This window comes from Equus przewalskii, chromosome 9 (assembly GCF_037783145.1).
Source record: "Equus przewalskii isolate Varuska chromosome 9, EquPr2, whole genome shotgun sequence".
Taxonomy (NCBI): Eukaryota; Metazoa; Chordata; class Mammalia; order Perissodactyla; family Equidae; genus Equus; species Equus przewalskii.
The window spans coordinates 50,323,144-50,335,990 of record NC_091839.1 but is presented as its reverse complement, the minus strand read 5'-3'; the positions used below and the strand labels follow the sequence as shown (position 1 = coordinate 50,335,990).

At 49.8% G+C, this 12,847-nt stretch overlaps 1 protein-coding gene across 1 annotated transcript; it reads right to left on the bottom strand.

Moving 5' to 3' along the window:
- Window positions 1-4,161: 4,161 nt before the first annotated feature.
- On the bottom strand, window positions 4,162-12,417 carry PRDM13 (PR/SET domain 13). Its single transcript, XM_070559555.1, has 4 exons — window positions 12,226-12,417; window positions 10,647-10,801; window positions 10,228-10,348; window positions 4,162-6,725 (listed from the first exon to the last, which is right to left on the bottom strand). Exons 1-4 carry the CDS (start codon window positions 12,398-12,400, stop codon window positions 4,981-4,983), a joined length of 2,196 nt encoding a protein of 731 aa, XP_070415656.1. The 5' UTR covers window positions 12,401-12,417; the 3' UTR covers window positions 4,162-4,980.
- Window positions 12,418-12,847: the final 430 nt, after the last annotated feature.

Below are 12,847 nucleotides of genomic sequence, written 5' to 3'. Positions count from 1 at the left end.
ATGTCTCCCATTCAAATATAACTTGCCATGGAAGGTTGGATTTTAAGTCATTTTCTATTTAAAGTAACTTCCAGGAACATCTCTGTACTGCCAACATTAAAAATAAGAAATGCGTATTTGCAACCATTTCCTACAGGACTGAATTACACAAAAGTGTATGCGGATACAAAGAAAGTAGAGAATACTCATGAAATCTGGATATCTATTTTCATTTTAATAAAGGTTCTTCACTCTACATGAAAACATTTCCCTTAATCTGTTTGATTCTAATTGCCAAAAATCTGTCTTTTGTTCTATTGCTTTTATATTGTTTAATGAACTCATGCTTTAGTTTTTTCTACTTACATGAAACGCTAAAATGTAAATAATTAAAACATCTACTTGAAATAAAATCAGTGTCTTCAAAGGGTTTACACGCATACATATAGTCCACCCCATCTCAGTCCCTTTTTGAAGGGTCCTTGGATGGTTTGCAAGCCAAAGGCATTAACAAGTTGTCTGTCGTACAACGGGTTACACCTAATTTGAATTAAACTACAGTCGCAGATGACAGAAGCTCTCCTTTCATCTTTTGTAGGAAGGTCACCCTGCCCAGAGCGAGCGCCACGCTCCTTCTGGAACTAAACACGTTGGCCCGCCGTCTGTTGAGTCCTCCCCTTCAGAACTCACACCTGGGTGGCCAAGGGTCACGTCTGACCTCCGGATGGCGCCAGCGCCTCTGCCCTCTTCTCTTTAGGGAAGCAGCAGATGGCGAGGGCGCGCTGCGCTGGTGCCGCAGCTCCCGCCACAGCAGGGCAGGGGCACTTAAACAAGAACTAGGTCGACGCCTGGAACTCCCTCGGCCACCTGCTGGGCGCCCTAGGGGTCTTCCCGCATCTCTCTCCCATCCAGGACTCCCGAACTGTACACCTAAACTCGCGAGACTCCCACACTTCTGCTCCGAACCCAGAACCCGCAAAAGCATGTTCCCAGGGACTGTGAAGCTGTCTCAAGAGCGTCACACACACGGCCTGCCTCCGCAACACTCACCCGAGCGGGGACACCGCCGCTGGGCCCAGGGTCCCGGGAGACAGCGACTGCCCGCATCTTCGCGCGCGGCCAGTCCGCCACCAATAGCAACCCTGGCTCCAACGGATGAGCCAATGGGAGTGCTCGGACTAAAGACGCGCAGCCAATCACTGCCCTCTCAACTCTGGAACCCCCCCCCCCCACCATCAGTACCGCCGCTGCTCCTCCAGCTCTTCTGAACTGAACTGCAGTTATAAGCCGATCCCTGACGCCCCTCACCTCCTTCCCTCTGAGTCCAGACAGTAAATAAACTTTCCTCATAAAGAGCCTTGGGGAACCGCAGCTCTTGCTGTATGCTCCTCTCTGCTCGGCTCAGCAGTGGAGATGTACGCGCTCACCTTGGCTGCATTCTTCTGCTTAAACTCTTCTCTCGCCGCGCAGCTGAGCATTTCAAAAATTAGTGAAACAGACGAAAAACATTCTTCTCCCGTTCATTTAACCGCTATGAACCATTTGAAGCTGTTTCTGAGCTTAAAATGGAAAGATGGCTTGATAAGGGGTCTGAAGAAGTTTCTCTAACTTAGCAAAAGCGTGAGAGACCTTTCTTTGCTGAAGTTGGTGCAAGTTTCTCTAGGACTAGACGTAAACAAAGAGGAGAGTGACTGCCTCGCAAAAAGATGTTAATGCTGATAAAACGGCGTCAACCCTTATCTCATTCGTTGATTTCCTCGACATGAAACCAAGAAGAGGTGCTAGAGTTATTTTAATATTGTTTGAGAGTTTACTATGCGTCAGGCTTGATTCTAAGCATTTTACCTGCGTTAACTCATTCAGTCTTCACAACTACCCTCTTGTTTATTTCGACTTGTTTTACAGCCGCGGAAAGTGAGGGAAAGAGAGACTGGCCCAGATGTCAAGCTAGTAAGCGGTGGAGGCAGGCCTAGAACCCACGTCTGCCTGATTTATTTAGGTTAGCAAGACGCTTTAATGTCCAAATTAACTAGGCCCAAACAATCTAAAGTCTTTCACTTTTAAAAGTCATGAATCCTCCTTCTTTTTCTAATTTTTTTAAATATTCAGTTAAAATCTCGGAAACTTCCCTTGGTTTTAGCATAACTCTTGAAGTTACTAAGGGCACCAGATTGAGAAGATTGAGGGTGGAGGGACGGGAGGGGAGAGATTGAAAGAAATCATCTGAGAAACACTAATTCAACTGAGCCATTTAAAATAAGTAATATTATTGTTACTGATTGTATATCAGTGATTTGACTTTGCCATTAAAATAAATAATCGTATTAATTAGGAATAATAGTCTGCACAACCATACACAAGTATACAGGTTATCTGAGGCAACGTATGGAGAATTACAAATGACCTGCAATTAAAAGCCTTTTAAATCTATGTTCAATTTTCATTTTTTACATTGAAATTTATTCTAATAACATAGTAGACATCAATTTACAAAGGGGGAAACAGAAGGCTAGAATTTTTGTTTGTTCATATTATTAAATCTTTACCAATTCTAAATGTATTTCCTTTGACCAAATTATTTTTATTTCCTTATTTTCACACAAAAACAACACGAGGTATAGGACTTAGTACTGAGCTAGGAAATGGGAGAAGGAAACATGACTTTTATAACTGATAAAACTTTTCCTGTGTTTCAAATCTGGGTAACATTTCTCACTTTCCCCGAGGACTTACATGATTTGATTTCAGAAGAGTTTTCCAATATTTCTTTATAAGGGTGGGGTCGGTTTCAAGCAATAATTGCTTCAAAGGGCAACACCAGATACTAAGCAGGCAGTGAGAAGCCCTGGGCCCAGGAATTCAGACTGAACAGGCAGATGCTTGAGTTCATGTCCAGTCCTCTGTAGCTGAGCCATCTCTGGACCAGGCAGGACAAGCCCATCATCATCCTCTTCAGAGAAGAAAGAATTGCAAATAGCCTAAGGATTTGGCACAGAGGACATACTCCATAAATGGTAACATCATTGCCAACGATACGTACATGTTAACCCACACATTTTTTTTGTTGTTACTCTTTGGGCTTTCTTTTACAAAGCAAAATATTTTCTGGTGAGCTGACACTAAAAAATCTATGTTTCTCTGTGTAAGTTTTCTCATAGAAGAAATATTTTTGCTGATCACCACCCATAGAAGTCAGATGCCCTCCCCCACCCACCCACGCCTCCTGCTGTGGTGGGTCAGAAAAAGTCTTTGCCAGCCACCTGGTGACTAAAGCTGTGTTCCCAACTGGGAGACAGCAGGGTGGAGACTGCTGCAGTACTCAGGATCCAGAAAATAAAGGGCATTTTTAACTGCGTTAAATATCCAGACCCTTTGGTGACCTGCTAGAATCTTCCCACCGACCTCTGGGAAGAGCACTGCAGACCTGGGAGCGGGAGAGCCAGAAAGAAGGAAGGAAGGGGAGGAAGGGGAGAGGGTGCTTTCCAGTTCTAGCCCACAAAATTATATACTTTATATCCTTCCATTAGCTAGTATTAATTTTTTTATACCCGTAAATAAAGTCACTGCTTCTAAATTTGCCGTTCTAATTATGGGCTTCGCAGTGACCTTGAGGAATATATTTTTCTCTTCTGTAAAGTGAGACTCATACCGACAGTACCAGATTGTTGGAAAGAATACATGGAAAAAAGAAACCTACGTAGAGCAAACAGATCAGCACCTCCAACAAAATAGATTCTCTTTTAGTATTTGTTGAATGAATATTAAAGTATATGAATCATAAAAGGCACTGAGCCAGTTTCTGTCTTTTTTTTTTTTTCTTCCCAAGGAAAGTTCTGTCAAAATGGTACATAAAAAGAAATAATGATTCTACAGACCCATGATTCTTTTTGACAAGGAATATGTGTGTGTGTGTTCTTGAAGCTTATTAGCTTCTTTCTGTAAACATAAAACACTTAGCATGATTAACATGGTTTCAGAAAACTTTTTGCCTGCTATCTGGGAGCCTGTGAAATGCACATATTGAAAATGGTATATTTCCCTATTACAACACTGCTTAACATTTATTTTATGAATAATCAAAGTATTCAAGTGTCCTGTGACTTATCTTATTATGGAGTCTCCTTGAAAATCGTTTTGGAATTAAACTGTTTCTTTAAAGGATCTGCTGAAATCGCTAAGTGATGAAACTCTCATTTGTATCTTTATTTTTATTAAAGATTGCACAAACTGGAACCAAGACCAAAATACTGAATCCACTGTACATCATTCATTATAAAACAACATACATCACATTTGTATTCTACCAAATAGGACATTTTCTTTAAAATTATATATTGCGTGCTCTTAGATTCATGCTTTAGATATTTTACATTTGTCATTATTCTCTTATAAATAATTGCAACTTGACCAATTTGTACTCCTTCTACCACTATCTATTCAACGAGGCAAGGCGTAGTCTTTGACGCCAGAACACATGAAATGGAAACAAGTGTATGGATGTCACGTCTACCGAATTGTGACTACTGTTCTGCCTACGCAGTGAAATGCTAATGTAAAATACTCACACAAAACATCATTTCAAAAGGCACAATTTCCTCCACAGAAAAGAACAATTTTAAAATACGTGGCAGTTAAAATCGGCGCCTTCGAGGGCGCTGTGACGTTCACATTAGCGTGATCCTAAACCTCGAGAGCAGACCGCCAGGGCGGTTGCGGGGAGCCTGTCGGCGGAGTCCAGAGACTCGGAGCGCGCCAGGACCCGCCGGCCTCGGGCTGCTCGGGAGCCCAGATTTCTCTAAGACAGCTCCAAACCTTTGCTCTGAGCTTCAGCATCGGACCGGGAACCCCTCACTGTTCCAAATCTGGCGCCCAACCAAAATAAAAACGGTTTTGTCAACAGAGTCATTCTCACCACCAGGAGATCCTCTTCTCCCATAACAGAACCCCCACTTCTTCTCTCTGTCCACACCCCCCACACACGCCCTTTCCTGGGAAGACTCGTTACGAGTCGTGCTCGCCACCGTCCCCGGCCTCGGGGTCGCTCTGGTCGTCCGTGAAGCAGACGTCCACGTCGCTGTCGTTGTCGCTCTTGGGCTCTCCGGGCTCCGGGGGATAGTCAGGCCCCGCTCCCGGGCCGTCGCCCGCCTTGGCCAGCAGGTTCTGGCCAGGGTGGCGGGACTTGACGTGGCGCTCCAGGTCCCGGCGTCGCACCAGCACCTTGCCGCAAAACTCGCAGCGGTAGGGCGTGTTGCCCTCGGCGTGCAGCCGGATGTGCTTGTTGAGATTGCTGGGGTCGCCGAAAGGCCGCAGGCACACTTTGCACTTGAGCGGCTTGTAGCCCGTGTGCGTCCGCATGTGGATCTTGAGCCCGTACTTGCGAGAGTACAGCTTGCCGCAGTAGAGGCACAGGTGGCCCGTCTTGGGCTTGCCCGCGCCGCCGCTCCCGCTGCCGCCACCCCCAGCGCCACCCGCGGCCACGATGGCCGGTGGCAGCGTCCCCGCGTCCAGGCGGCCACGGCCTTTCCCGGCTGCCATCTCGGACAGCTGCTGCGTGTGCATGGCGATCTCTCGGTCGATGCTGGCCAGGGAGCCCAGCTCGGCGGGACTTAGAGCGGCCGCCGCCGCTGCTGCCGCCGTGGGCCCGCTGAAGTAGGAGATGGACTCCGGATACTTGAGCAGCCCGCCGAAGTGCAGTTTGAGCGGGTAATATGCAGCGGCGGCCGGGGAGCCGTAGAGGAGCTCCCCGTTGTAGACGGTGAAGGCCGGCATGACGGCAGGCAGGTGGCTGCACTCGCCCCCCGGGTAGGCTTTGAGCCCGCCCGCGTCGAGGGCCGGCAGAGCGCAGCGCTCGAGGGGCAGCCCGGCCGCCGGCGACAGCTGCGCGTAACGCGCTCCCGGTAGCGCGGTGGCAGCGGGCGGGGCGCGCTCCACGTGCTTGAAGGCGGACGCCTCTTCCGGGGGGCCAGGAAGCAAAGGGAAGCCGCGCAAGGTCCCCGAGCAGGGCAGGCCAGGCGGCGGCGGCGGCGGCGGGTCCCCCGAGAGCAGGCACTTAGGGTGATGGTGGTGATGCGCGTGGTGGTGATGGTGGTGGCCCGGGCCGCCCGCCGCCGGGTTCTCCCCGCTTCCAGGCCGTCCGCCCGCCCGGCCCCCGCCCAGCAGCCTGCCTAAGGCCAGGCCGGCCCCCGGTTTGCCGCCGCCCTCCTCCCGGTAGGGGTCGCCGTGCGCGGCCGCTGCCGCCCTGGCCAAGCCGGCGGGCTTGAAAGCTGAGCGCACGCCGGGGTAGAAGGCCAGGCCGCCGCCGCCCGCTGGGGAGCCGCCCACGATGCCGAGGAAGTGGCCGGGTCCCCGGGCGGCCCCGCTCATGTCCAGGGCGCGGTCCGGCTGCTCCTTGCCCTTCTTGGACGGCCCCCACTTGGCCGGTGGCGGCGAGGTGGCCGAGGGCGCGGAGGACGCCTCGCGCTTGATGCCCTCCCGGGCTCCGCAGGCCTGGAGGGGCGGCTGGGCCTGCGGGTGGGGCCGCAGATTCCCCGCCGAGGCGGCCGCGGCGAAGTCAGGCGCCGGGGGTTTCGGAGAGAGGCAAAGGCCATCCGTGGCCGGGGCAGCGCCTTGGCGAGCCGCGTGCTCGTGGTGCAGGTAGGCGCGGCTCCCGCCGCTGCTGAGCACGCAGTGGAAACGTTGGTGCGCCTTAAGGCTGTTGGGGTATCTAAACGTCCTCCAGCAGTACCAGCAAATGTAGCGTTCCTCCCCTGGGCAAGAGAGAGTGGAAAAGCGACCCCGTGAGAGGCGGACCAGAGAGTGAGAAAGCAAGCCCCAGCGCACCCAAGGGAAAGCCCAGGTTTTGACCCGCGGTATTGGGAGAAGCAGGAGTATTCTTAGGTCCTGGCGAATAACTGAGTTCGGTAGCACCACTGTAGCAAGAACCCCGGTGAGCCCCAAATGGCCAACTTTGTCACCATCTCCATCCTCTAGGACTAATCAGAGGCTAAGAAGGATGACCTGGGCCTTTCCAACGAAGACCACCTCCGGGCCATCCGAGCAAATCTTCGTTGGGAGGGCAGCGCTCAGGCAGGCTGGCCGGGGAAGAGACGAGAGTAGAGAGCAGCTGTTGCTTTAAATCAAGTGTTGAGGCTGTGCTGTGCCCCGGCCCATCTGTTGGCGTTTGCAGAATAGGTGGCGTATGTCAAGGAGTTTGGATAAACTGAACAAAGGCCAATCTAATGGTCGTGAGCGCCTCATTACCAGGCGAGACAATATCCTGTATGTATGGGCCATATGTAATCATTCCTTTTCATAGAACAATGTCTTTTATGTTCACTACCCACCCTTCCCACCCCCTCCCAGCCTTAAACACTTTGCCTGAGGTTTTCCTGGAGCGTGACCAACCGAAGGACCACATAGGGACTATGATTTGCTGTTCTTCAAAATTATTTGTATCCTTATTCCCTCTTTAACCCCATTTAATTTGATGGGAGAAAAGAAAAAGTCCTATGTCCTGACATTCTAAAAACTGAAGGATGATGTTGCATTATCCTGTCAGTTGTTCCACCTGCTGACTAATTAACTCCTAGATAGCTACACAAATCCAAGCTTAGTAAAGTCCTTGGAAAAGATATATAGTTTTATTTTATATTACATGAATATATATATATATAAGTGATATAGAAATAGATACTCAGCTTTTAATAAGTGCACAATTCTCTACCAGGAACTATATGTGTGTTTTCGGTGTCTACTCTTTTTTGTGTGTGTTTAATATTATTAGCATTAGTTGTCTTTCATTGTGCTAGGGTCTGTGAACACAATCAAGAGACACAAGTAGGAAACAGATTCTTATCACAGAGTGAAAGTTAATTTTCACTCAAAAAGTTCATGTTACATCTGTACAGAGAACAGCGATATCGCAGTTGGGTTTCTTTTTAAATGTTGTGGTTGATAATACTCAAGTGAAGGATGTCTGTGAGAAGTTAGTTGAGCCACAGGAAGTATCCAAAGTATATGTTGGTCTCATTAAATTTAATGGAAAAGTTGAACTTTTCTTCCTTGTACACAAGCAGCTCACCCTTCTAAAACATTACTACAAAAACAGCAATGGAAAAAAATTCTAGATCTTCCTCCCTTCATGTATTTTACTTCTGGCTTTCAAGTAGTTCCCCCAGATAACTAAGATGGAAGCTCAAGTAAGGAGCAGTTTATTCCCGCTAAAGCCAAAGGAGAGCAGACAGAAAAAAGGGGGGAAGAGGATTTGCCTATAAGACCGTATCCTAATTGTTTATGGCAGACTTAGGTAAAATCATTTCAGTATTTCTATTACCTTGTATTGAACACCATGTAAAATAAATCTCGACAAAAAGAGAGAGAGATGAGACCTCTGGGTTCTTTTGATGGGTGTGTTGATTTAATATCTTAAGTAACCTCCCTTCTCTTAAATGCAGAACCTCCCTCTCAACACCTCTTCTTAAAGAGTTTTCAGAGGCTGCCCCAGAATGACTCAGCTCAATGTAAAGCTAACTAAGCTTTGTTCCTAAAACAAAGGGTCAGTATTTTCCTTAATCTTACTATGCAATTGAAACCCACTGGAGTTAGTCAATATTGGAAGAATAGCAGTCATCCCTACTTATTTCTTCCTCTTTTTGAGATTTAAGCAGATGTATGCTTTCTGTTTCAATACGTTCATTTTTCAGTTTATCCTAACCACCTGACATGTTTTCCAGACTCTGAAATTCATCCTATGCCAAAAGTATCAAACACACTTCATAAGTGACTTTGCCTCCTCTCCTTCATGTAACCCTGAGGTTGTTAAGATTTCAAGCAGCTCAAAGCTGGGGAAGTCAAGGTTCAAAAAAGTCCATACATTCTCCAAAAGGAAAACGGATGTCTATTTTGACATCTGTTATCATATGATGTTTATGAGCTCTATTGGCTGAAATGAAAACACAAGGACCACCACTCAAACAAACAGCCTGTGTACTATCTGGGAGCAGCTAAGGAAGAGTGTCTTCTGTGCAGAAATGCCCAGCCCCAAAGGCCAGTAGCCCTCTGAACTCTTCTGTAGTGGCAGCTCTGAGACTTCTCCACTACGGGGCGTTTGTCATGTTTCTCTTTTACTGGAAGAAGTTGACAGGAGAATTTAATATAATGTGATGCAAGGAAGAAACTACTTTGGGATGATTTGTTATGAATAGTGTACATACAAATCTACCCACAAAATCAATAGAATTTACAGAAGACAGTGACACTTGGAAATGAAGTGATTCATCGTTCTGAATAAACTTCATTCTGTCTTGTTCATGAAGTGTTTCTTGATTCCCACATTTGTATTAATTTCTTTAGCCCTATTTCTAAAGGGACAAGATTGAGCATGCAATTCAGGAGGAGAGCGTGTTAAAATATTTCACAGCATTCATTACGTTGCCTTTAAATATAACTGTGTCTTTAGGAGAAATTACAGACAAACTAAAATAATTAGCAAGAAAAAAAGGAAGTCAAGGAAGCCTTGTGCATTAATAGGGAGCCTCAAGATTGTAACCATTTTAGTACCTCCCGGCTTTTTTCCACAGGAAGTGTTCCTCAGTGTTCTAGGGAGGGTTTGAAAATGTTTTTCTCTTTAGTTACTGCACCTTAATTTGCATAAATCCGCTCTTGGCTTTGGAAGGGATCAAATAAATCTGAGAAGAAACTGGGATACATCCCAGATTCAATTTAAGTAGGGAGGGGGAAGTGAATAAATACTATTTAAATGGAAGGGCCTCAGTACCTGCCAACTGACCAGCTGTAAGTACCGTAATGCTTCTAAAATGCTGTGGAAATACATTACTCTCCTTCAAACCAGTGGAAAAGAGATGCCCTCCACCTTCTACAAGCATTCCAGGCTTGAGGTACGCTATCTGGAGCTCATGACGTGATTACTCTAATAATATGTTAAGGCTTCTTTATTGATTCTTAATTGAGTAAATAACTGTCTCTTTGAGTATGCAGTAGGAAAGGATGACCCCCATGAAGTTCATAAAGAGTATTTTTATCCCTGCCATGGTGAGCCAGATTATTATTGTTGCTGTCGTTATCGTTGACTGTGGATTTTAAGGAGGTAGTGGTGACATCGCCCCTCTACCTGCACAGACGGGGAGTGTGAATTCAGTTTTACAAGCACGAGAGACAGGCCCTTCAGGTCTGAGGATGCCCCCAAAGACCGGAGGCCGGCTGGACTCTTGCCCACCCTCGCTAGCCCAGACACCCTGTCCGAGGTGATACCTTTCTCATCGTGTGTCGGAGTTGCAATCGTGGGGATGTCGAACCACTGAGCCAAGGAGTTGGAATACCACACGGTCAGCTCCTCCCCTGGCTGGACGTCTCGCAGGGCTCGGTAGAAGATCTGGGACGCAAGGAACAGGACAGCCTCCTGTCATTTCCTGGGTAATTGGTCAAAAAACAACTGAGAGGAAAGGTTCTAATCCCCGCTCTGAAGCTGTGTGACCCTAGAAAAGCTACTGGACCTCTCTGAACTTCACTTCCCTCATTCTTCAAACGGGGAAAATAATAGTATCTACCTTATAGGTTGTTGGGACGTTTAAATGAGACCTCTAGCTACAGCGCTTTGCTCTCAATATTGCTGGCCACCTCAGTGACGGTTAGGTAGATAGAATGGGCAGTGGGGGGGAAGCCCACAGTACCTGTCCTCCGGGTAAGTCTGCAATAGCTTCGAGAGTCTGTTCCTGGGGGTTCCTGGCTGCCCGGATTAACCCTATCCACTCCAGAGGGGAGCCCCCCGACTCGTCCACCAGCTCCCCTCTCACCATGCGCACCTGCAACACAAGCAGTGGTCGTTCTCCCCCGCGCCACGGCCAGGCCCACGGCCCAGAAGGAAAGTGTATCCTCCACCCACCCGACTCAGGAAAATGGTTGTGTTCGCTTTGGCCAGACCGCTGGGGGCTGTTGGGAAGAGGGCAATTCCTTAGGACCCTTGCTTGTGGGAGGGAGGAAGAGGGGAGGCTGGCTAGTGTAACAGTCCCCCCTCTTCTCCACCTTGTCAACACGAGGGGAGAGAGCATCCTCCCTGAGCGCCCGGGTGCATCTTGTACCAAGACGTCCCCGACCCCCACCCCAGTGCTGCCTCTTGCGCTTCTGCAAGCAGCCCTAACACCAGGGTAGAGACGTTTCGAAGTCAGTCCCAGAACCCAGTGTCCCCCACCCCCTCTCGAGCCTCCCTATTCTCGCTGCACCTCACTGAGGCCCGGAGGTGCCAACGAGCCAAGCAGCTAAAGTATCTGAACAAAGCGGCCGCAAGCTGACCGGCCATTTAAAAGCAATTAAAGCGCGTTTACAGAGGAAGGCATGGTGCGCGGCAAACCCGGCTTTAGACCAGGGGAAAGAGGCAGATTGCGCGGGGAGCCAGATGCTGGTCCCGCCGGCAGGGCACCGGAGCCATTGCTTACTAGAAAGCTCTAAGCAGCCAGCACGCCAAAGCTAAAGTCCTCTCCCCTAGCCCCCACCGGACTCCCGCCTGCATTTCCTGGTCGCTGTTTGCGACCTTTGCCCGCTGCGACGCCTCCGGGCGGGTGGCGGCTTTTAAAACCCCTCTCTGGTCAGGGGTGGCGACGCAGTTTGGAGAGTCAGAGCTGGCCGGTTGGCTCTGACACCTCCCAGTTGCGACCCTGGACACCCAGAGCCGGGCTGCAGGCGCCCGCACCCGGTGGCCACGCGAGTGGGCGCTCCTCGCCCTCGGAGCCCGCGTCAGAGCCACCACCTGGCTCAGCCTCCATCCTCTTACCCACAACCAGCACTCAGACATCCGCGGAAAGGAAAATCTAGGGAGGTTCTAGGAACTGACGTTCCCAAATTATCTTTTCAGAGGAAATGAGATTAAATTATTTGAAGGTAAATGTAAGACCAGATTAGCATATCGAAGGGAAGAAGGGAAGAAAAGTCCTCAACGCGCTGCGCGTTGTATAACCTAGAGAAGGCGCGTCAGCCGAGAGAGGCGAGGGAGGGGGCGCCTCTGCGAAGGAGACCCCAGAGCTCCAGAAAACCTCGGGGTCCGAGTGGTCCCGACACGCAAAGAGCCCGTGCATCCCATCCCGGGGCTGTCCCCTCTGTCAGGTCCTCTCCCACAACCCGGCGCACATCCAGCTCTCAGTTAACGTGACTGGCGGGGAGGAATCAGCATCCGCTTCCACCTGGCAGTTGGAATCACCCCTTTCCTCCGCTTGCTCTATCGACCCCTTTCTTGGGCCGCGGCAAAGGGAAGCGAACGGCAGGGGGCGGAGGTCGGAATGGGTAATACCTTTTTCTTGGGCCCGGGTTCCCTGCGGTCTGACAGGTACTTGCCCAGCTTGAAGGTTCCGGGCACCGGCCCGAGGCGCAGGCCGGCCGGGATGCAGCAATCGGCACTCACGCTGGTGGCCGGAGCGCGAGTGGCTCCGTGCATCGCTGCCGCCGCCGCCAGGCAGGCGCTAGGGCGCGCAGGTCCTCGGCAGGGCGCGAGTGACAGAGCCCCAGCAGCGCGCGAGACAGAGAGCCGCGCCCCGACGTGCGCCCTCCGCCCGCGGAGTGACGCGGCTGGGCATGCACTGCGCCTTTTCAATCGGGGCGGGCGCCTTTTGGCACCGCGAGCGCAAGGGCGCGGAGTTTGGTGAGAGAGTTGCGCTGCGGAGCAGCTGCAAAGTCCCACCCGAGAGGGTCACATGGAGTGGTTCCCTCAGCCCCCTGCATAATCGAGGCCTCTGAATGGCTGGCGCACAATGGTCCAGGCGACCTTCCCATTCCTAAAAATCCAATTTGTCAAGGGCGAAGAAAAGGCGCTGGTGAATCAAAGGTCCGGAGGGACCATTAATCCTCAGCATGGGGTATTGTCCTCGAGACAGTTACGATATTT